The 21794-nt window shown below is 43.4% G+C and overlaps 1 protein-coding gene across 3 annotated transcripts in view; it reads left to right on the top strand.

Moving 5' to 3' along the window:
- LOC101933896 (chondroitin sulfate proteoglycan 4-like) overlaps positions 1-21794 on the top strand; it is a 145937-nt gene that overhangs the window by 73625 nt on the left and 50518 nt on the right. Inside the window, exon 10 of one of the 3 annotated variants that reach the window (XM_065598917.1) lies at positions 21106-21154. The exons of the other annotated variants lie outside the window; for them this stretch is intronic. Coding sequence (XP_065454989.1) covers positions 21106-21119 — 14 coding nt within the window. The 3' untranslated portion in view covers positions 21120-21154. The remainder of the gene's footprint in view (positions 1-21105; positions 21155-21794) is intronic. 3 annotated transcript variants of the gene reach the window in all.

Here is a 21794-nt window from a genome sequence, read left to right as displayed (position 1 = left end):
TACTGTCTGAAAAAAAAAGCTCCCTAAGGGAGGTCTGGCAACAGTAGTGGAAGTAGATGCATAGGCTACAAACATCTGTGCTTCAGCATATCTGAGGTTAAGGGCCACTCTGACCACACCCAGCCCTCATCAGGGGCTTGATCCTCCTACATGCTGAGTACTTTGGCTCTGATCCAGAGAAGCACATAAGCACCTGCTTAACTTTAAGCATGTAGATAACTCAGTTGGGATCAATAGGACTATTCCCCAAAGTCATGGCTTCCCTTCATTTTCCATCACCAAATCTCTACAAAATCTACCTCTCTGCTCTTATCGCTTTTCATTCCCCTCTTTGTTTTACCCAAGTAATACAACTAACGGCCCCATTCCTATCTTCTACCTGTTCTTGCCTCTGAGCCTTTCCATATACCCAAATCCCAATCCCTGATCCAATCTGCTGTGCCCCCCCTACTCTTCCTTCAAGTGATGTCTGAGTGGAGCCGTTGGGTTAATGGACCTTGTGGAAAGACATGTTAAATTTGTTGTTTGTATTTTTTTTAAATAAAAATCCTGGAACACAGAGTTCTTGTGGTGAACCATTTCCTCAACCTTTCCCAGCCCCTCCGCCTTAGTCTTGCTTCAGGATCTTTTTACATTCTATTAGAATTGTAATAATTATAGAAATTAGAGACAGAAAATACCTGTTAGGCAGGGCCGGTGCAAGGAAGTTTCGCACCCTAGGTGAAACTTCCACCTTGCGCCCCCCACCCACCCACCTAACCCCGCCCCCTCCACAGCAGCTAACCCAGCCCCCCACCCGGGGAGCCTGCCATCCCTACCCCCCTGCAGCAGCGACCCCCTGCTCCGCGGCAGCTAACCCCTCCCGGGGAGACACCCCCCCCCACGAAAGCTAACCCCATCTGGCGAGACCCCCACCGCAGCAGCTAACCCTGCCTGGGGAGACTCCCCGCTCTGCGGAAGCTAACCCCGCCCAGGGACCCCTCCACCCACAGCAGCTAACTCCACCCGGGGAGACTCCCCCCTTCCCGCGGAAGCTAACCCCACCTGGGGAGACCCCCGCCACAGCAGCTAACCCCACCTGGGGAGACTTCCCCCCCCCCATGGCAGCTAACCCCACCCGGGGAGACCCCTGCCACAGCAGCTAACCCCACCTGGTGAGACCCCCGCCGCAGCAGCAGCCTGCCCCAGCTCACCTCGGCTCCGCCTCCTCCGCTGAGCACACCAGTGCCGCTCTAATTCTCCTCCCTTCCCAGGCTTGCGGCGCCGATTGGAGGAGACTTAGAGCGGGGGCTGTGTGCTCAGCGGAGGAGGCAGAGTGGAGGTGATCTGGGGCGGGAAGCGGTTCCCCTGTGTGCCCCCCCGTTACTGCGGGCAGCCCTCCCCATGCCCCCCCCCCCGCCCCAGCTCACCTCCACTCCACCTCCTCGCCTGAGCGGGCTTTTAGGCGCCCCCAATCACTAAGCGCCCTAAGCAGCCGCCTAGTTTGCCTAAATGGTTGCACCGGCCCTGCTGTTAGGTCTTTGAATCCTTGCCCATGGCAATTTGCTACAATACATTGTTCCTTACAATAAACCCAATCCCAATTCACAAGCTAACACTGCACTAACAACTGAAAAGCCCCTTTTCACTGAAGTCATGGCATACATAGTATCAATTTATGCACTAGAAAAAAATATCAGGAGCTCATTTTACAGACTCTGTTCACACACACACCAAAAAAACATAGTGAAGATCGTTGGAGTGAGTAAAGTCCGTAGAATCTGTCCTGTAATACATGCAATATGCAGAGTGACTAATGTTCACGCGTCCTTCATTAGCAACTCAATTTTGTAAACATTTCCTGATTGCAATAGTCCTGGATGTCTCTTTCAGTCAGACATGCACAATTGTGCAATTTGACCTCTTCCAGTGTGTTTGAAACTATTATGTTACAGCTTGCTATAAATTACAGAGGAGATGCTCTGTTTTTTAAATTTCTTTCTTTTATTCCCCTGGCATCTAACTGTTGTTTTTGTATGGTATGATGAAGATACATTTGAAAAGGGATTGAAGGGAAGGGAGTAGCAAATAAAAAAAATAAAGAAAAAGAATAGAAAATGAGCAGAAGATTGCACAAGAGGTTAAGATAAATAAGGCCTTTTCCAAGTATATTAGGAACAAGACAACTCATCCTTATTTAATGCTTTTTTAAACTATTTATCTATTTCTAACCCTGTTAATTTATATGAATGATGCAATTGCTAAAGAAATAATGCCTAAATTCCACTCCCTTTTTAAACGGCTGAGCAGCAAAATGGAAAAGAACAACTTTTATTAAAAGTGATGAAATTCAGCTATATACAATCAAATGCAGCTCCTGCTTCTATCCGTAACAAAACTCCCATTGACTTCAATGGGAGCAGAAGCAGGCCTTTGTTGACTATTTTATCCTTTGTTCTCTCTCTATCCTGCAGTCTCAGAAATGAATTTTACATTTGTTCCAAGGTCCCCAAAGCACGTTGTCTCTCCGATCTCTTCCAGAAATGAGTTCCATAATCATGGGTCAGTTGCCAAGAAAGATGTTTCCTGGAAAGTTAACAATTCCATTGTTCCAGTGTAATGTGGTTACTATGGGCGGTTATGATCACAGGGAGTGAGGTGGTTCCTCAAGTAACTTGAGTCACTTTTATGGAGAACTTTGCAGATTGAGGACTGAAACCTTGAATATGACATCTACTCTGCAAAACAAAACCCCATAGCAGTGAGTCTCAGAGTATAGATCAACTGACTCGGGCTAGTGCTATGGGGCTAAAATCTGATTCTGAAACCAGGCAAGGAGGTTGGGCCTCAGAACCTGGGTTCCAGCCCCACTGCTGTGGGAATGTCTACACTGCTATTTTTAACTCTATAGTGTGAGCCCAACTCAGCCGACCTGGGCTATGAGACTCACTGCCTCTGGGGGGCTGAGGTGGGTGGGAGGGGTTCAGTGTAGACATACTCTCAGTATTCAGTGGGGAGCCAGCCAGTGAAGACAGCAAAGCATCAAGGTAATATGTTCTAGGCAGCATGCACTGTTCAACAGATCAACTGGTTCACAGCCCAGCAGGTTAAGCAATTTTAAGGTACAGAGTGTGGTAACAATAAAGGTTAAGAATATGAAGATTGTCATGGTAAACTCTGGATTTGATCTCTTCTCTAAGCTTTCTCAAGAACTCCACCTTTAAGAGGATTCTGACTTCAACACACTCAGCTGATGAAACATTAAACCCTACAGGTAATATTTTCAAAAATACCTAAGTGACTGAGGAGCCTAACTCCCATTTTCAAAAGTGACTAGAGTCAAATAAATTGCTTTTGAAAATGGGACTTAGGCACTACATCATTAGAACACCAGTGTGGCTGCAAGCTATTTTACTGCCCTAATAAACATGCCCTAATAAACAATACACCCACTTTTTGATGGTGTGTTAAACCTGAGCCATATTTCTTTATACAAAGTCAGGCTGGAACTCTGTTTATGGCCAAAAAGGGGGAAAGATTTATTCATGTTTGAAATATACACCAACAAAGTTCTTGAGCTGAGCTACATAAGGTAGAGAAAAATATATTGTCTCCTGGGCTTCCCACTTACAAATAACTTCTTTTAATTTGTTATACAAGCCACCATTTTACCAAAATATGTAATGCCCCACAGTACCATCTAGCTTCCCTTACAAGGTGCTAAACTACAGGTTTCTGAAGGCAAAATGTCCTAAAAATTAAGCTCTTGCATTTCACAACTGATCAGTGTTGTTTTCATTTCCTATATTTCTGAAGCAATGCTGATCTCCTGAGTAAGGGGGAAAGCTTGAAAAGGCAACCAGTCTGAAGTAAACATGAGAAAAAACACATGATCAGTGCCATGAATTGAAGAACAAGGATGAGCAAAAATGACTCATGCCCTGCCATTCATGAAAAGTGCAATGTCTAAGAAAAGTGTGTCCTGTTCAACTAGACATTTTTACAGACAAGCTGCTGACTCACTGAAAATATTAGGAGTACATAAACAGGAAGCTGAGATTGTGACCACAGACAATCAGCAGCTGATATAAAGTGCTGAGTAAGCTTTAAACTATTTCTGTGCCAGCAAATAGGAACTCTTCAACTAATCTAATGTCATTGCTTGGATTTATCCTCTAAGTACAATTTTGTAATGTTTGTTTCCCCCCCGGAGTGTTGCAGAAGAGCTAGTTGGCACACTGACAAATAAGAGCCTGAGCCTGCCATCTGCCAAGCACATCGTGGAAAGTACTGAGGGCCCTCGATGCCCATTGAACTCAGGGTTCCTCAGCATCTCCTAAAAGGCCTTCAGTTGGCTTTAGGACACAATCCTAAATGCCCTTCCCTTGGGAATGGCCAGTTTTGCTCAGGTTTAAAACAATGGAAATGGAGCATGTTCAGACCCTGAATGAAGGGGATTTTTAATCTGCTAAGTACACCTCACTGTTTTTGTATGTTGCATTGTTCTGTAATATCTCAAACTACACGCAAGAGATGTGACAAAGGCGCCAGCTTGGAAAGCTAACTTGTAACTTTTTAAAATAAAATGTGTGTTCTGAATGGGTTAAACAGACTTTGCAAACTATTGCGGACTGGACTTGCTTTGAAAAGTAGCTAAACAGCTGGAATCTCTGCTTTGTAATACCATATAGTCTCTAAATTGGGCACCAAGATTTCTGAATGTCAATCACTGCAGAATAGTTCAGCTGCTCCAATGTTTGCAGAAAGAGAAAAAAATGACACCAGCTGTGAGGCTTCCCAGGGTTTTGATGCACCTTGCTACCACTTGCCCTCGGCATGAGGAAACATTATCTGTGCCTGCCTGGATAACTCTGTGGATTCAGGGGTTCAAGCACCCATGGAAAAAAAATAGGCTGGCCAGGGTTGCTGTTCTGGCATCCCTGGGGCTGGCCACCAATCAGCTGTTCAGCGGCTGGCCCTGTGTCCCCATCAGCTCTTCAGCGGCTGCACCACTGATCAGCTGTTGAGTGGGACTGCCCCACCACTCACTCTTCTCTGCCCCCTCCCCTCTCACTGCCCTTTAGGCAGGATTGGGCAGAAAGGAGCCAGCAGAGGGCAGGAGGCGTTCAGAGCAGGGAGTTTTGAGGGAGCAGGGATGGGAAGAGATGGAGTGGGAATGGGGCCCCAGGGGAAGGGGTGGAGCCAGTGTTAGGTACCCACCGGCAAAACCAAAATTCAATACCTGTGTTGCCTGGAGGCAACACAAGCACTCAAGGCCTGCACCTAGCTTGCTGTCTCTCTACAGGCTAGAGATAAGCATACTCCAACCCTCAAGCGCTCGGAGTGTCCCCTGGAGTGTCCAGCCCCAGACCCACTCAGAGAATTCGCCGATCTACTGCTCCCAAAGAAGCAGTACACACCAGCTTACCCTTTTCACCTCAGGATTGCCTCTCCATTTAACATACAGCACTTAGATACGGGTATAGTGAAAACAAGTTTATTTAACAAAGAATAGAGATTAAATGAGAGCAAGTAGATATACTGAAAACAAATGGTTACATGTAAAATACAATCATAACGTGCATTGTAGAAGCTAGTCTTACTGAACTAGTCACTGCCATGTCTTATAGTATTACTCATCATCGTTTTCAGCCAGGCAAGCTGTGATCCATTTCTCATGAAACAAGCCACACTCTCAGCTTGTCTTCTCAGTGAAGGGTCCCGGGTGTATCTTAGTACCTTCAGTTATTACCCCTGGATCAGGAGCAGCGCCAGGGTTTTTGCTGCCCTAGGTGGCAGCGCTCCTCCTCTGAGCATTCGGTGGTGGGGGTCCTTCCGCTCCGCGTCTTCGGGGCACTTCGGCGGCGGGTCCCAGAGCGAGTGAAGGACCTGCCACCGAATTTCCGCCGAAGACCCGGAGCAGAAGGACCCCCCCACTGCCGAAGGCGGCAAAATGCCACCCCCCAAATCCTGCCGCCCTAGGCGACTGCCTAGGGTCACCTAGTGGAAGCGCCGGCCCTGCCCTGGATCCATTGTCATTACTCATAAACAGGATGATGCACCTCCTCCTCCCAAACCCGCAAGCCATCTCCTAGCAGACTGTAGTGCCTGGCACATTTGACGCTAATGGTCACCCTTGCTGCCATACTCAGGAGGGAGCCCAAAGATGATGGCTGTTTCAGTTTTTTCCTGCAGATCTTCTCTCAGGTGAATTCACAATCTCTCTATTAGCCTCAGGCTCAGTAATGCAAATAGGCCTCCATTTTGATACATACACTGCACAATACACATCTGACAAGACAGAGAGAGGTAAGTACCTCCTACCCCCTGCCAGAACAGAATCTGTCCGAGGCCTGTCACCTGCTGGTGACCTGCTTTTAACTTCAAGGTTTGAAGAACATAATTTCCAGTATAGATACATAACTGCTTAACTATTATCCATACATATCTTTTGCAGTGACTATGATGACCAGTAAGCCAGTGGCTCTCGGTACACACCTTAGATGCCACCCTTTGGTGAATTAGTATGCGTGTACCAGACCCAGGGGTAAAACCTCATGCATCTCCTCTGTGCCCTCTGTCAGTTGGCATCAAGAGGTTCCTGCTCACACCACCAAAATCTCACCAAAGCAGCTACTGCTGTTAATTTTAATGTAGGGGACTACTTGACATTTGTTTAGATCAGCAGAATTATGCAAAATGGGATCAGAATTAGCCAGTCATGGTCTGCAGCTTCAATACTCCAGAAAGGAAAGGGAAACAGAGTATCACTGGGAAGGTGATGGGTGGTCTGTTAACGTGAGGTATAAGGAGAGGTGGTACCTGCCTGAAGGAAGTTGCAGTATTGGTCAAATACAAACAAAACAGCTCAGCCACAATTTTGACTGGTATAATCGTGTTATAAGCTGAAGGCAGTGCAGCAATCTTGCAGAGGTCATTGTTGCAAGGCTTTGTGGAGAAAGCAAACCCAATTCTTTGTTGCCCTGTACTATATACACTCCCCTACACCAGTATAAAGTTAGTGAAAAGAGGGTGTAAAATGCTACCCCACCAGAATGATACATTTTACACCTTCACAAGGTGCAGGGCAATGAAGACTCAGGGCCGGAATATTTTAAGAAGAGATTTGATGCAATAGCCAAAGAGAGGTACACAGGAAGAGGGAGATTGTTCCAAGAGAACGATTCTTGTACTTTAAAATAAATCTTAGATAATGTTAAAAAAATAGATCATCAAAAATATTTTCATTCAGTTTTTAAAGTGACCTGAGTTCTGGTGACAGGTACTAGAGATTGACAACCCTGCAGCCTGACACTCTAGCCACAGAACAGGGCAGCATGAGCAATGACATTGGAAACTTCCGTATGGTGCCTTGAGAATGTGCTTCACCTTTTTTTTGGCTTGGAAGTGCCACACATGGAGGTGAGTGGGTCGTCCCATTTTCCATGCACGTTCATCTTTGGGCTCCCTCCTGAGTATGGCAGCAAGGGTGACCATTAGCTTCAAATGTGCCAGGCACTACAGTCTGCTAGGAGATGGCTTGAGATTGCCCACACATTTCACCAAATCTACTAAGTAGCTGTCAAATGGTAATCAAGTTTGCACACTATCTATCTAGTCCAGATTCATACTAGTAACTGCAGGCATGTTTGAAGGCACCACCGTGAGTGAAATATATCAGCCTCGTTTTACAAAAGGGCAAACTGAGACACAGAGGGCCAAATTTGCCCTGATATAACATCTTGGGATCCAATGGAGTTACATCAGGGGTGAATTTGTCCCAGAGAGCTTAAATAACATATATAAGGTCACTTGGTGAGCCAATAGAGAACCATGCCAGCACTAAAACTCAGGAGTTCCCAGCTCCCACTCCCATAGTAAAGTCACTATTCTGCTCCTCAAACAGGAGTAAGGATTTAGAGGTACCATTGAAACATCATGACTACAAGTGCAAATGGTCCTTTTATTTTATTGCTGGATTTCAGAAGTGGGCTGGGTGGGCTGGCACAGGGGATTCAATAAATTGGAAATTATTTAAAGACTTTAATGGAGCTGGCTGAATTATTCATTGTGAATAATTCATCTGACCAATGTGGGAATTTTTTTGGCAAATAAATTATTCATAATTCTTTTTTTATTATTATTCATCCATCTCCAGACTTGAACAAGGCTCAGAATTTGGCTCTGTGTATATTTTGCCTGTCAAAAGGAGTACAAAAGAGCTCTCTTCTTTTATTTCTGGTGCCTGAATTTATTTTTCTTCCTTGTTCAGCTTGTTATGATTTATGAGCGGGTGTGGACAAAAATAACTAAGGCGGCTAAACAGAAAGAAAGCAGTGCAAAAGCAGGAGTGTTCCCTCTCCAGGCTTTAAGTCATGAATGTTCACGCTGCTTCATGCATAAACAGCTAAAACAGGAAAAACTCAATTTCCCTATGCAGTTGCTTATATTGAGTGATGTTTAATGAAACCACAGTTTCTCCTCCTATTTTTCCTCATGCACTTTAGTACTGTATGTATATTCAACTCAATTCCTCAGTCTCTGACCATTTCATGAAGCACAGTGATTGCCCTTAAGGGTGGGGGGAAAACAACAGCATTTACTACGCTACCACACAGTGATACTGAAATATCACAAGTCTTTTCGCTACTTAAAATAGAAAATAAATGCACTGATTTTTTAGTATTGGGAAATGTGTGTTTATTTTAAGTGGTGACTGCTGCCAATTATATCTATTTCACATATAGGAGGCTGTGTCTAATTTAGGCAGGATGGGGAAGAAGGTGTGAGACTTGGTTACAACAGCATACCTGTGGTTTAAATTCAGGCACACTAAGCCAATCATCTACTGCATAACACCAGGGAAGGTTGTTTAATTACCCTGTACCTCAAATAATAACTTACCTATACAAATAAGTATAAGTGGGACCAAACTGTAAATCATACACTGTATCATTTGCATTAATAGGTGCATATCAAAGAACAAGGTATTTTCAATTATTGGTGGGCTATTCCAACTCACGGATCATTCTCTCTTTGTACATCTGTGCTCTCCTGGGACCATTTTCATTATGTTATGATAGGCTGATTAATCCATTATCTGCACTCAGCCCTTATCAAGATTAAGTGACATACCAATTTCTAAGCATTAGACAAATTGTCAAGGCAGGCCATTTAGACATAAATATGTGTTGCAGACACATTTGTATCTAAAATTCATGAGGACTTCATCTTCTAGAGATGTTTTTCTAAGCAAATACAATCATAAGGGATCCTTAGAGCCATGCCAATATGATTTGTTTGAGGCTATGGATGCTATGCAAAAATGGATTTTGGCCCATATTAAATCTGAGCCATTAGGAGTCATTTTGCTATATATAAGGGTCACTTTGATGTACACATCCAAAGAAGAGGTAATTCCAGAAGAGCAGAGGCATAGCAATAAATGAGTCTGTGTCAGCTCTGCTTTGTAAGATACATTGGGCCAAGTTGTGCCCTATCCTGAAACCCAGAAGCAGGTAACGCTATCCCCCAGATAGTCAACACCAGGGATCAGCAACCTTTGGCATGTGGCCCATCAGGGTAATCCGCTGGCGGGTCGTGAGACATCCAATAAGAGCTGCAGGAAGCGGCAGCCAGCACATCCCAGTGGCCCGAGCTGCTTCCCACAGCTCCCATTGGCCAGGAACGGCGAACCGCGGCCACTGGGAGCTGCGGGGGGCCGTGCCTGTGGACGGTCAACATAAACAAAATGTCTCACGGCCCACCAGCGGATTACCCGGATGGGCCACATGCCGAAGGTTGCCGACCCCTGGTCTACACCATAAATTAAAGCTGCCCTCCTCTTGTGGAACCCCCTCAAGTGCAGCTGCCCCAATGGTGCAGGTGATTTACAAACCATACCTACCTGTGCTGCTTTGTGTGTAAATCTAGACCCAAAGGATTCAGGCTACCAGAGAAAAGTATAACACAAGCCAATGGCTGGAAGTTGAAGGGAAGCTAGACAAATTCAGACTGGAAATAAGGTGTACATTTTAATGGTGAGAGTAATTAACCATTGAAACAACTTACCAAGGGTTGTGGTGGATTCTCCATTGCTGACAATTTTTAAATCAAGATTGGATGTTTTTCTAAATTATCTGCTCTGGGAATTATTCTGGGAAGTTCTCTGGCCTGTGTTATACAGAAGGTCAGACTAGATGATCACAACAGTCCTTTCTGGCCTTAAGACCTATGAATCTATACACTTACATTACTAAGTTCTGAATTGTTAAGCTAGTATTAATAGTGATGGAAGCTTGTACCATAATCTTTTAAAACTGAGCTCTAATATTAGCAGTAAAACTGCAGCCAGAAGTAAGTCTGAGATAGAAGAATTGTGATTAAAATACAATTGCAGACTACACGTGGCGAGAAATGCTTCTCTCCACAAGTATTTTTCCAATTGCTATGTTAAGCAAAATGATGGCAGTTTTCTTTTAAGCTCAGTGTGGTTTCCAGTTCTTCATCTGTTTGGCTGTGCTATGCACTTCTGGCATCAGACTGCCGCAGATACAAGGAACAACACATCACTGAGACCATACACAAGCAGCCCACTGTAGGACTGATCAATCAGCAAGGAGGATTGGGCACTTGTCTTGTACGGTTGCTTAGAAAGCAGTGATTTATTGCCCCATCTCATATAATGAGGTCTGTAGTCAAAGTGGGTCTTCTAATTGAATTACCCAACTAACCAGATGTAGGTAATCTTAAAAGGCCATGCCATATAAAGAAGACAGTATTCCGGAAGCAAATCTGGCTGACATATTGCACATTAACCCACAGGTCTTCCCTATCTATGATCATTGTTACATCTTTATGAGCTTAGCGTCTGTTAAATTTTCCTTGTGGAGAAGGCATACGGTAAACAATTATTGCTACTTAAAGTATTAAGCAGTTAGTGTAGGAAATCCAACTGTTAGTAGTTGGCACTGCTCCTCTTCTAAACTCTTTGCCAACATTAAGGCCCTGTCCTGCAAAGGGCCTGCCCATGTGAAATCAGTTGCAGTAATTAATGCAATATCTTATGAGCTGGGAAATTATAATTATTGTTCCCACTTCATAGTGAGGAAACTGATGCAGAGAATTTAAGTGACATGTCATTTCATTTCTCTGCTGATATTGAAGCTCTAGATGTAGACTGTAAGGTTTCATGTGTGCTGAGGACTTTTTTTACCATCTATTTTAAGAGCAAGACCCTGGGCAAATTTTTCCCCCTCTATTAGCTTCTAAACTTCTTTAGCTGTTTACATTCTTCCTCTTCTTATAGTCTATACACATGCGCCTAAGGCACAGTGCCTCCTGGAGCTCGTCTGGAGTAATGTGACGTATATTTTAAGGCTAGAAGGATCATTATGATCATCTACTCTGACCTACTGCATTAACATAGTGACTTCTGCATTTTACCCAGTGATTTCTGCACCAATAATTGGAGCCAACCGACATCATATCTAACCTTGATTTAAAGAGGTCAACTGATATAAAATTCACCACATCCCCAGGTAAATTGTTCCTGTAGTTAGTTACCCTCGCAGTTAAAAAATTGCACCTTATTTCCAGTTTTAAATTGGTCAGCCTTCAACTTCCAGCCATTAGATTTTTGTTATGCTTTTGTCTGTTAGATGAAAGAGCCTTTCATATCTGATAGGCTCCCCATGTAGTCATTAGAGATGAGAGACAGATGAAATTTTTATAACTAATTTTTTTAAATTGAAAAATCCTTTATTTTTTCAAAAATGAAAATTGTCACAAAAGACTATCAATGCTGTCAAAATTTTCCATTCTTTGCTAAAAGTGGGTGTGTGTTTGACAATTAAATTGTCAAAAATATTACTGAAAAGATTACCAAAATATTTCTGTAAGGTGGTCGTGGATCTCTCCCTATCCATCAGGGAGGGAGACCACACCTCCTTGCTACAGTGCTTCTGGAGTGACTCAGTTCAGGAGGAAATTAGCCAACAGTTAATGGCTCTGGCCTGTAGTCAGGCAGAGCAGCAGCACATCTATAAGTCCAGGGCCCTCAATCAGGGTGGGGTTGTGAACAGTTAATGGCTCTGGCTTGCAGTCAGGCAGAGCAAAACAGCAGTCTAGGGGGAATCAGCTCTCTGGCGGGAAAGACAGCAAAACCGCCTGGTGTCTGAGCTCGGGCAGGTGAGAGACCAGTGCAGGCCTCTTGGCCTAAAGTTGGGGAGGCTGCCACCCCCAGGGATGGTATGGCAGGGGGACGCAGGCCCACCTGACTCCGCTGTATCCCAGCCCAGGGCCCTAACAGTGGTAGTGTGGTCTGCCACTGAGTCAGCAGGGAAATCTGGCTGCAACACCCTGGCAGACTTGCAGTCAATAACACAGCCAAACCCTATTGGCTTCCCTGGGCTCCTGCCTACACTCCCAGTCAGGAGGTACCTGGGTTCCAGGGTCGTTGTTCATCTCACTGAGGTAAACGGCTAGTGGTAGCCCCAACAGCTCCTCAGTGTTCCCAGTGCCTGGCAGCTCTGGCAGTCCCTCCGCGTCTCTGGTGCTGTAACAGCCTCCGTCGGTTCTGAGCTCCAGCAGCATGGGGTGGGATGGGACATCCTGCTCTCTGGCAGTTCTCCTCAGGGCCAGCTCCAGGCACCAGCGCAGCAAGCAGGTGCTTGGGGCGGCCAATGGAAAGGGGGGGCCCGTCCAGCTCTTCAGTGGCAATGTGGCGGTGGGTCCCTCAGTCCCTCTCGGAGGGAAGGACCTGCCGCTGAATTGCCACCGAAGAATGAAGCGGCGCAGTAGAGCTGCCGCCGAAGTGCCGCCGATCGCGGCTTTTTTTTTTTTTTTCCGCCGCTTGGGGCAGCAGAAACACTGGAGCCAGCCCTGGCTCTCCTCCAACTGAGCTGGAGGGCCTGCCTTTTATATTTCTGGTTCCTGTCCCACCCCTCTGATTCTGGTGAGGTGGTCGCTGGTGTCCCAGATCTGCCCACCAGGAGGCGGTCATGGCTCTCTCCCCCTCCATCAGGGAGAGAGACCATGCCCACTCACTGTAATTTCATTTATCAAACCCAAGTTTTTTTGTAAATAAAATTTTTCAATAACCATTTCAATTATACTTTGTAAAAGAAAAAAAAAAGAATCTGGCTTCAGCTTCCAGCCTTTGGTTGGAATATATGTTGTTTGACTGCAATCTGCTTGTTCCAGATTGTTCTGGGTAAATGTCCTGTCTTCATCATTATTTGCATATAGGCAACCATCCAGCCCTAGGACTCCTCATTGTTTTTGCATAAAAATAAGAGTTTATACCTGAAAAAATGTGTGTCAAACTTTTGGTCATTCAGCTGTTGAATATTAATTAAAATTAAAAATAAAATATTGAGCAGTTACTAATTGATTTTTCCACAAACCAAAAGTTACAAATGGATACTCCTAGGTTTATAATTATTATAAAGTACAACAACTGCAGACCTGAAGTGGAAAGAATTAATCATGACCTACGAAGAATCACATGCCTATAACTGTACACTCAATAGTTTTTCAGAATCAGAGAGTTCATGTAATTTGCAAACTTTTCCCAGAAACGTAAAAAGTTAAATGCCTCTTTCTTCTTTTTTCATTTCCTTTATAGAGCTGTGGTTTTGGCTGACTGTCATTTGTTAGAAATAGAATGCTACCTATTAAAAAGCAGTACTAGGGACCTCAGATGCCAGCTGTAAGGAAAGTCCATTATGATATTCCTCATTAATTGTTTTGATTCTTATTGTTGTTTCCATTGTCCAGCTATGCCAGCAGAAGTACAAGAGGCACTGGGTGTGGTTTTAATTAGGCTGCAACTTTTTTCTTAAATATCTGGGGGTAGATAAAATTATACAGTGCAGGTCATTCCATAATCCTTTCCATATACTTGAGGGCTGCCGTCAGCGCTCCCCCTTACCCATACTGATCCCATCCAACCTACTGCTGGGAACCTGCCACCCATCCCTTGTATAAGGATTAGGGAGGAGCTAACACATAGCGGGGGAGCGGGGGTTGGTCTCCACTGTAGAAGTCATAAGAGCCTCAAACCTCTTTCTCTGCTCCTTTAAAGAGCACCTCCTTTAAATTCTTCACCAATCCAGCCAATCTGATTCAGGTCCATTCCCTATGGAGTATCTGCACTGAGTATCCACCACAAGCTTACAGAATGAGTTGAGGCATTATAGTCTAACCCCTCTCTGATTCCACTAGGCCCTTGCTCCGCTGTGGAGCAGATGATACAATATTTCTTATTGTTTTGTTTCTTATTGTCCTCATTTTCCTATGTTTCTCTTGCTTATAGTGTGTAGTGCCTGTGATTTATCTGGCAAGGCGTCAAGCTTTTTAAAAGTTTCAGATTCGTACTGGATCATTTCTAAGATATCTGGATCAAAGTTTCTGGAAAGAGGAAGTTTGGCAAGTATATCAAACACATCCCGCAAATATTGATCCTGATGGCATAGATGAATGGGCTGATCGAAGCCTCGGGGAGAGGCAGCTCACACCTTTTGAAAAGCACGGGCTAGCACCTGAGAAGGATTTTTGTAGTGCTGAATCTGAAAAGATACCAGTTCTTTTATGATAAAACTAAACTATATTAAGACAAACCATTTAAATTAATATAATGCAGTGGGGTCTCATATAAACCAACGAAGGACAGAAAATTAAATTAAAGTCTCTAACTCTATCCTTAAACTATTCTTTAAAACAACCACAGCCACTACCTACTCTGTGTGACTGTAGGGCTTAGGAAAAGTGCCAAATTGACAGCCCTGGAGACTGAAGTCTTACATGCACGCAGCCAAAGAACAGCTATAATAATGGATTGTGGCAGTGAAGCTTCTGAATCCTCAACCAAAATAGCTCAGCCCTGATGTGGAAGGACCACTTTGTAGTCTGTTGTCTATAGCCGTTCAGTCCTCAGCCTCTCTGTGGAGTCTAAAGGAGACAATGATGTGGGTGGGTTTTGTAATGTGAATGCCTGTCCTTTGGGAATTGGAGTGAGACCACAAAACTCATTACATATAGGAAACCACACAAGCATCAACTTTCACTCACTGTCATTGCCAACATGGGCCAGGCTCCATTACCAGGCCCCTAAGTCATCCAATTCCTTAATTCCTACTGTTGTGTCTTGATTTGTAAGATAAATGACTAGCTGACAATACCCAGTCAAAACAGAGTGGATTAAAGAGGGCATTTCCACTCAGACTTTTCTTGCTTTGGTGTGTTTATAGCTGAGCCTTATGGCTATTTGAACACAGCTTGTTTAGTTTAATTTTCTTTTTGAAAGAAGCGAAGAATCCTATTGGCATACAAGGTGGTCTGAGGCTCCTTTGAGCCCAATATCATGTCTTTGGACCGACTGAGATGCAGCTGCATTTTAGGTATTATTGTGAATACAGAAGCACAGTATATAATAGCTGCAGAAGAAGTTAGACACTAAGCTGTGGATGTAATAACAGTATCACATTTTAAAGCTAGGACACTGATACTTATAGCCAGGTTGTACTTTATAGGCATTGGCTTTTTTAAGGGTGATTTTTATTTGCTCGCAATTGTCTGTTGTTTCTGCACTTGTGCTCATGGGAGTCTTTCCATTGACTGCAATGGGTTTTTGCTCAGGCCCTGTCTCTTAAAATTAAATTTTTTGCTTGTTTGTTTTTGTTTTTAAAGGAAAACAACTTTCTTGACTGTACATCTATGGCAGGATCTTGTATAGTTTAGTAGGAAGGAAAATGATAGGGTTCTATAGAAATTATTGTAAAACCTATAGAATTGAAAGAGAATTGTCTCCTTTTTTGTAGACCCCACAAAATTATATTGCAGGGATAAAATTCTTTGTTAAATTCTATAACATGTTTACAACAAAGATATAGAGAAGTCATCGTTTCCTGTTAAAATGTGCAGGATTTTTCCTTGGGGAGATCTAACTTGTCAAGTGGCATATCAATTAGGAGAATGCAAATGTTCAGAAAAACATCCATAGGGTTCTGATTCTGTTTCACCTACACTTATTTTTCTCAATTTACTTCATTGGAGTTGCTCCTGATTTACATGGATGATGCTCAGTAATTATAAGTGAGGGAGAAGAATGTATAGAGAAAAAAAAAAACAGCAGATCATAGGCAGTGGGTTATGTATAAAAGTGGAGAGAATAATGTTTGCACAGTTATGTCTACAAGTCTTGTATGGTTTGCTGCCAGAATGGGAGACATCCCTTCATAGGGCACAAGCTCCAGGCACGCGTTTGCCAGTGGTCTTGGATGACATTGAAACTCATGTCATAAGGTATGAAGAATTAGGCAGTACTAGACTTCAGGGTAGTTTGCTCAGAAATCTTATTGGATCTAGGCTCAGAGCAACAATGTTCATGTTAGAGAACAGACAAAATTGTGGAGGAAGGGCAGAGGAAGACGTGTAGGAGGTCTATAGAAAAAAAAACAGCAGAATGGAAAGAAGAAGCAGCTAAAATAACCAGCTGGGTAAACAGGGAGGAAATAATCTGAAGCAGTGAAACAGATAATGCCTGGAGAGAAAACAGGAGGAATGTTCTTATGACATAAACATCAGGGAAAAAGGCAAACCCCAGAAAGCAATGAAAAAATGGTAACTGAAGAGAAATTTTGAAGGTATCAGTAAACAAAAACATGCAGGTAATGCTGGAAACATATTTTTTCTATAAATCCAAATCTGTCAAATTGTTATGTATATGGAATGGGTTACCTAGGGAGGTGGTAGAATCTCCTTCCTTAGAGGTTTTTAAGGTCAGGCTTGACGAAGCCCTGGCTGGGATGATTTAGTTGGGGACTGGTCCTGCTTTGAGCAGGGGGTTGGACTAGATGACCTCCTGTGGTCCCTTCCAACCCTGATATTCTATGATTCTATATACCTCACACCTCTTCATATTATCATCATACAGAAACATTTATATTATTTTACTAGAAGAATCTGCATACATGTTGTGACGTTCCACTCTATATGATTTTATGAAAATATGCTAATGTAACTGGAATATGCTTCATGCTTCTCTTGTAAGGTATCACTACAAAGCTTATAATCTACTGAGTGCGATCATCCTATTTGTATAAATGTACCACTCCTGCATCTAAAACTAAAAATATGAAATATAACTCTGAGGGCCTATTGTAATTCTGCAAAGGGTAGGCCATTAATGGTGGTTTAAAATCTTAATGACTCCCATTAATTAGGACAATTGACTGCAGATGGCTCTGTTTTACCTGTAAGTCTCCCTGTATACGTGTGTGCTGGCAAGTGGGCAATGAAGTCTTACAGTGACATGTGATCATGTCACCTGAACTGAAATCCATCTTTAACCTGGTGTCTTTCCATTGAGAAGGAAGGGGTGGGAACCCAGAGAGGGACAAAAAATTCCTGCCTTATGCAAAAAATATATAAATGGGTGGAACAGAACGAAGGGGAGCAGCCATCATGAGCAATCCCCTAACTACCACCTGAGCTGTACCAGGGCTGTACCAGGGGAAAGGACTGTGCCCAGACTAGGAAGGCGTCCAGTCTGTGAAAGAAAGTTATTAAAACATCTCTCAGGGTGAGATTTTATCTGTACTCAATTGTATTACTGTATTAGACTTAGATGTGCGTGTTTTATTTTATTTTACTTGTTAATTCACTTTGTTTTGTCTGTTACTACTTGGAACCACTTAAATCTTACTTTCTATATTTAATAAAATAACTTTTTACTTATTAATTAATCCAGAGTATGTATTAATACCTGGGGGGGAGGGCGCAAACAGCTGTGCATCTCTCTCTATCAGTGTTATAGACAGCGAACAATTCATGAGTTTATAAGCTTTATACAGGGTAAAACTAATTTATTTGGGTTTAGACCCCATTGGAAGTTAAGCATCTGAGTGTTAAAGACAAGAACACTTCTGTAAGCTGCTTTTAGTTAAGCCTTCAGCTTTGGGGCAAGTAATTCAGACCCTGGGTCTGTGTTGGAACAGAGGGGTGTGTCTGGCTCAGCAAGACAGGGTGCTGGGGTCCCAAGCTGGCAGGAAAAGCAGGGGCAGAGGTAGTCTTGGCACATCAGTTGGCAGCTCCCAAGGGGGGTTCTGTGATCTAACCCGTCACACATGTAAATTTATTTTGTTACTTTATATCCCTTGCGTATTTTTGCTGATTCTCTTTGACTTTTGTCTAGGCTATGGACCAAATCCTTGCCTCAGATATATACTCATTAAACTCAACAGGAGTTATTGTGATCCAAGGATCTCTTGATACCAATTGGCATATGGCACAGGGTTACTTAGGGGCACAGGGATCCCCTCGGGTCACCAAACTGAAAGCATGTGTCAGACTGGTCATCATAATCACTATGAAATGTGTGCAGAGTAAATATGAGGAGCTATGCTGAAAATTGTTCTCTAGGCCTTGTAGTTAAAGGCTGGTTACTCAAAGGTAGTGCGTCTTGCGACAAACTTCTCCAGACAGGAGGTGGGAGACACTTATCTCCCTGGTGGATCATTGTGTATTGTGTCTCTTACAATAGAAGTCTATTAGCATACTGACTCTAATGGTAATATAATAGAAATTAAGGTTTTTTAAAATTGATTCATGTAGTCAATTTTGCATACATCAGGGTGCTTTACACAATCACAGATTACACTTATAGAAGGATGATCACTTTACACAAACCACCTCCATTCAACCATCTCTGGGATGCGGCCAAGCAACTGTTATAAATGCATTTTCCAAGAGGACTGGAAATGGAGGAAAAAATACTGCATGCACATGAAAATACAGTTGGCAGAATACAATTTACCAGCTTAGCATTTGGCCAGAAAACTGGAATTAACATTCTGATTCTTGTGAAAAGTGCCATGGAATCTTTAATCACTGCAAATGGTTAGGGACTTGCTTTTTCTATCACATTCACCTTGTATGTCTTAGGTTTTATAGAGAATTTATCACTATTACATCTAAATGCTGTCACCCAGGGGACACTTATTTCTCCCATGAGAAATAAGAGATAATGAAGGAAATAAAAAAGTTTATGAGCAGAGCTAGTAACAGTGAGCTGTTATAAGTAATTGGACAAGCCCTGGAACACACAATTCCTTCTGTAATTAGAATAAATTCAACAGTAATGGGCTATGTCCTGAAGAGGATGTAGGGTACGTCTCACCCCTTGCAAACAAATGTGTACTAGTAGATGGGTCTGGCTTATTTCCCCATCTGAGGATTCGGATCTGGCCTCCGTCCCACAAATGTTGCTATCAACAGAAGTGCTAGTGAGCGGAGGTGGGATGTTCATATTCTGACCTCTCAGAGGAGCAGCAAAGTGTTAGGCACAGCAAGGTGCTCCCTGTGGAATGCTATCCTGACCAGCAAGATCCCTGTGGCAGAAAATGCACAGGCTGTGTCACTGGTGTGCTAGCCAGGGTATGACTTAACCCTAAATTTGGGATATGGTACAGAACTTCTTACTGACATAATAAATTAGGTGGGGAGGGGACGCAGATGGCAGGGGTTGCAATGCAGAGACTGCTGAAAAATTCATTGACATTTCAATCTGTGTTCCCAGTGGTGAACAGGGGACAGATGTCCAAAGCTAACAGATTTCTCGGAGGAGAAATAAGAGATGGTTTATGAAATAAAGCTCATGTCAGAAGTGATTAAACTTTAAGGCCAGACAGAAACAATTTCTGTGTAAGATGCATGTGAAAAAGCAATGTTTTATTTGGATAAACTTTAACATTTTTTGGGAACAGGAGAGATACTTGTGGATCACAACGAATCTAAGGTAACACCCATAATTTAGATAGGATCTAAGGGAAGATCCAGGAATCAATACATAGGTGCAACCACTTCAGTGGAGCTCTGTTGACTTACACCACCTGAAGATCTGGTCTATGGCATTGAGGGAGAACATTTTCAACACAGTGAACTGGGACTTAATTGGTCTATTATATATTGTGCTAAACATACACCCCTAGGTATTAACTATCTGGAGAAAAGGAAGACTGGGACCCTTCTATGTTAAACATGGATGCCCACATTTCTTAAGATAAAAGATTAACTCAACAGAATTTACCTGAAACTTCATGAACAGAAAAGTGCTAATTCCAATAATTTGTCCCCAACTAAGCACAACCGCATTGGCTGATAATGCACTGAGGCTATGACACCTTTGCTAGCTGCAATTAAACTTTTCACAAGTGACAATTACACCGTACCTCCGTCTGTCCCATTGCATGTGAGCAGGTTTGGGGCTGTGCATTTCCAAGAGAGTGCATTTTCTGAAATTGTCCCACTTCTTCCCAAGCTTCTCTTAGCCTCCTTCATAACTAGGGCCAGTGTTTTTCGGAAATTGTCGCATTTTTTTCATTTCCGGAATCGCTGATCAGAGGGTGGGTGGGGCACACAGGGGTTCCGCCCTCCCAGATTTCTGCCCAGAGCCACCTGACTCATCCCCACGGCATAGGCTGGGGGCTGGCTGCTGTTGAGCCTTGCTGCCAACTTCTCCCCGCCTCACAGAGGCCTGGGCTCAGCAAAACTGCCACGGCTCTTCCCTTGGGCAGGCAGGGCACTTGGCATTGGGGCGCTGGGCTCCCTTGCCATGCTACAGAGCGGACAGTGCTCATAGCTGCTCTTGGCAGCATCCCAAGCACCTCTCCCCCACTCACCTCCTATGTACACAGCTGGCTCCTGCCCCCTCTCCCCAGCACACTGCTGGCTGTAGGCTCTCAGTGCCTAGCAGTGCCTGTCCCCCACCTCTCCTGCACAGCTGGCTCCAGCCCTCAGTGCCCAACATCTGTCCCCCCACCTCACACACAGCTGGCTTTAGCCCTGAGTATAAAATACAAAAATATTGTATTGCAATAATGCATATCTGAACATTCTGAAATATACAGCTTTGAAAATCTGAAATTACTCTGTTTTCATTGCCGGAAAACACTGGCCCTATTCATAACCATTTGCACTGCACTCCTGAGTGTCAGAATACAACTGCAATAGTAAAGAGAGTTCTGAAAGAAGCTCAGATGTTAACTCAGGCTTGCATAATAATACAAAGGGCCCTCAAGTGCTCACATATTATGATAAAAGGGTGAATACATTTTCATTTTTTAGAATCTGGAGATTGAACCATAACAGGAGAAAATGAAACCATCTGAAACAGGTGAGTTTCAATATTTATCCAAAATATCTGTAAATATAGGAAATGGTCTAATGGGTTTTATGTAGGGGTTTGTGAAAAATATCTGAACAGATTCTGGACTGGAATCCTATATGCTGAGAGAATAGGAAATGCAAAATACCATCTTAGGTTCAGCAATAGGAGTGGAGCCACTAGTGTCAGTCAGGATACTTCCTGTTTGTAAGGTTTCACAAAAGAAACAGGATTGAGAGTTATCCTCATTATCTACAAACCATGACAATGAAAACAATATCTACACATTCAGCTCATTCCATTGTGTTGCCCATGGCACAAAGTTCCACCCTCCTGAAACATGCGATACACTGTGCACTTTGTGCTGACTCTGTCACACATAGCATCCGTCAGCACATTTGTTGCATTCCTCTGCATGCTTTTGTCTTTACTGCAGTTTAAATGTTGTTGCCAGCACCCATCATGAAAAGAAAATGTCATTGAGGCAATTGTTACACATATAAAACGTGTAATATTAAGACTGAATCTCCTTTCCCGTCACCGGCTTCACTAACTTCTGCTCCACCCTAAATACACACTGATACTCCTGGATGTTGTGGCAGTCTGAGATCACATTAACTGCTGTCTAACCCAGAGCAAGTCCTGGGCC

The sequence above is a fragment of the Chrysemys picta genome, chromosome 6 (genome assembly GCF_011386835.1).
Source record: "Chrysemys picta bellii isolate R12L10 chromosome 6, ASM1138683v2, whole genome shotgun sequence".
Lineage (NCBI taxonomy): Eukaryota > Metazoa > Chordata > Testudines > Emydidae > Chrysemys > Chrysemys picta.
Note: the sequence above shows the minus strand (reverse complement) of the source record. Positions and strands in the feature narration are given on the sequence as shown.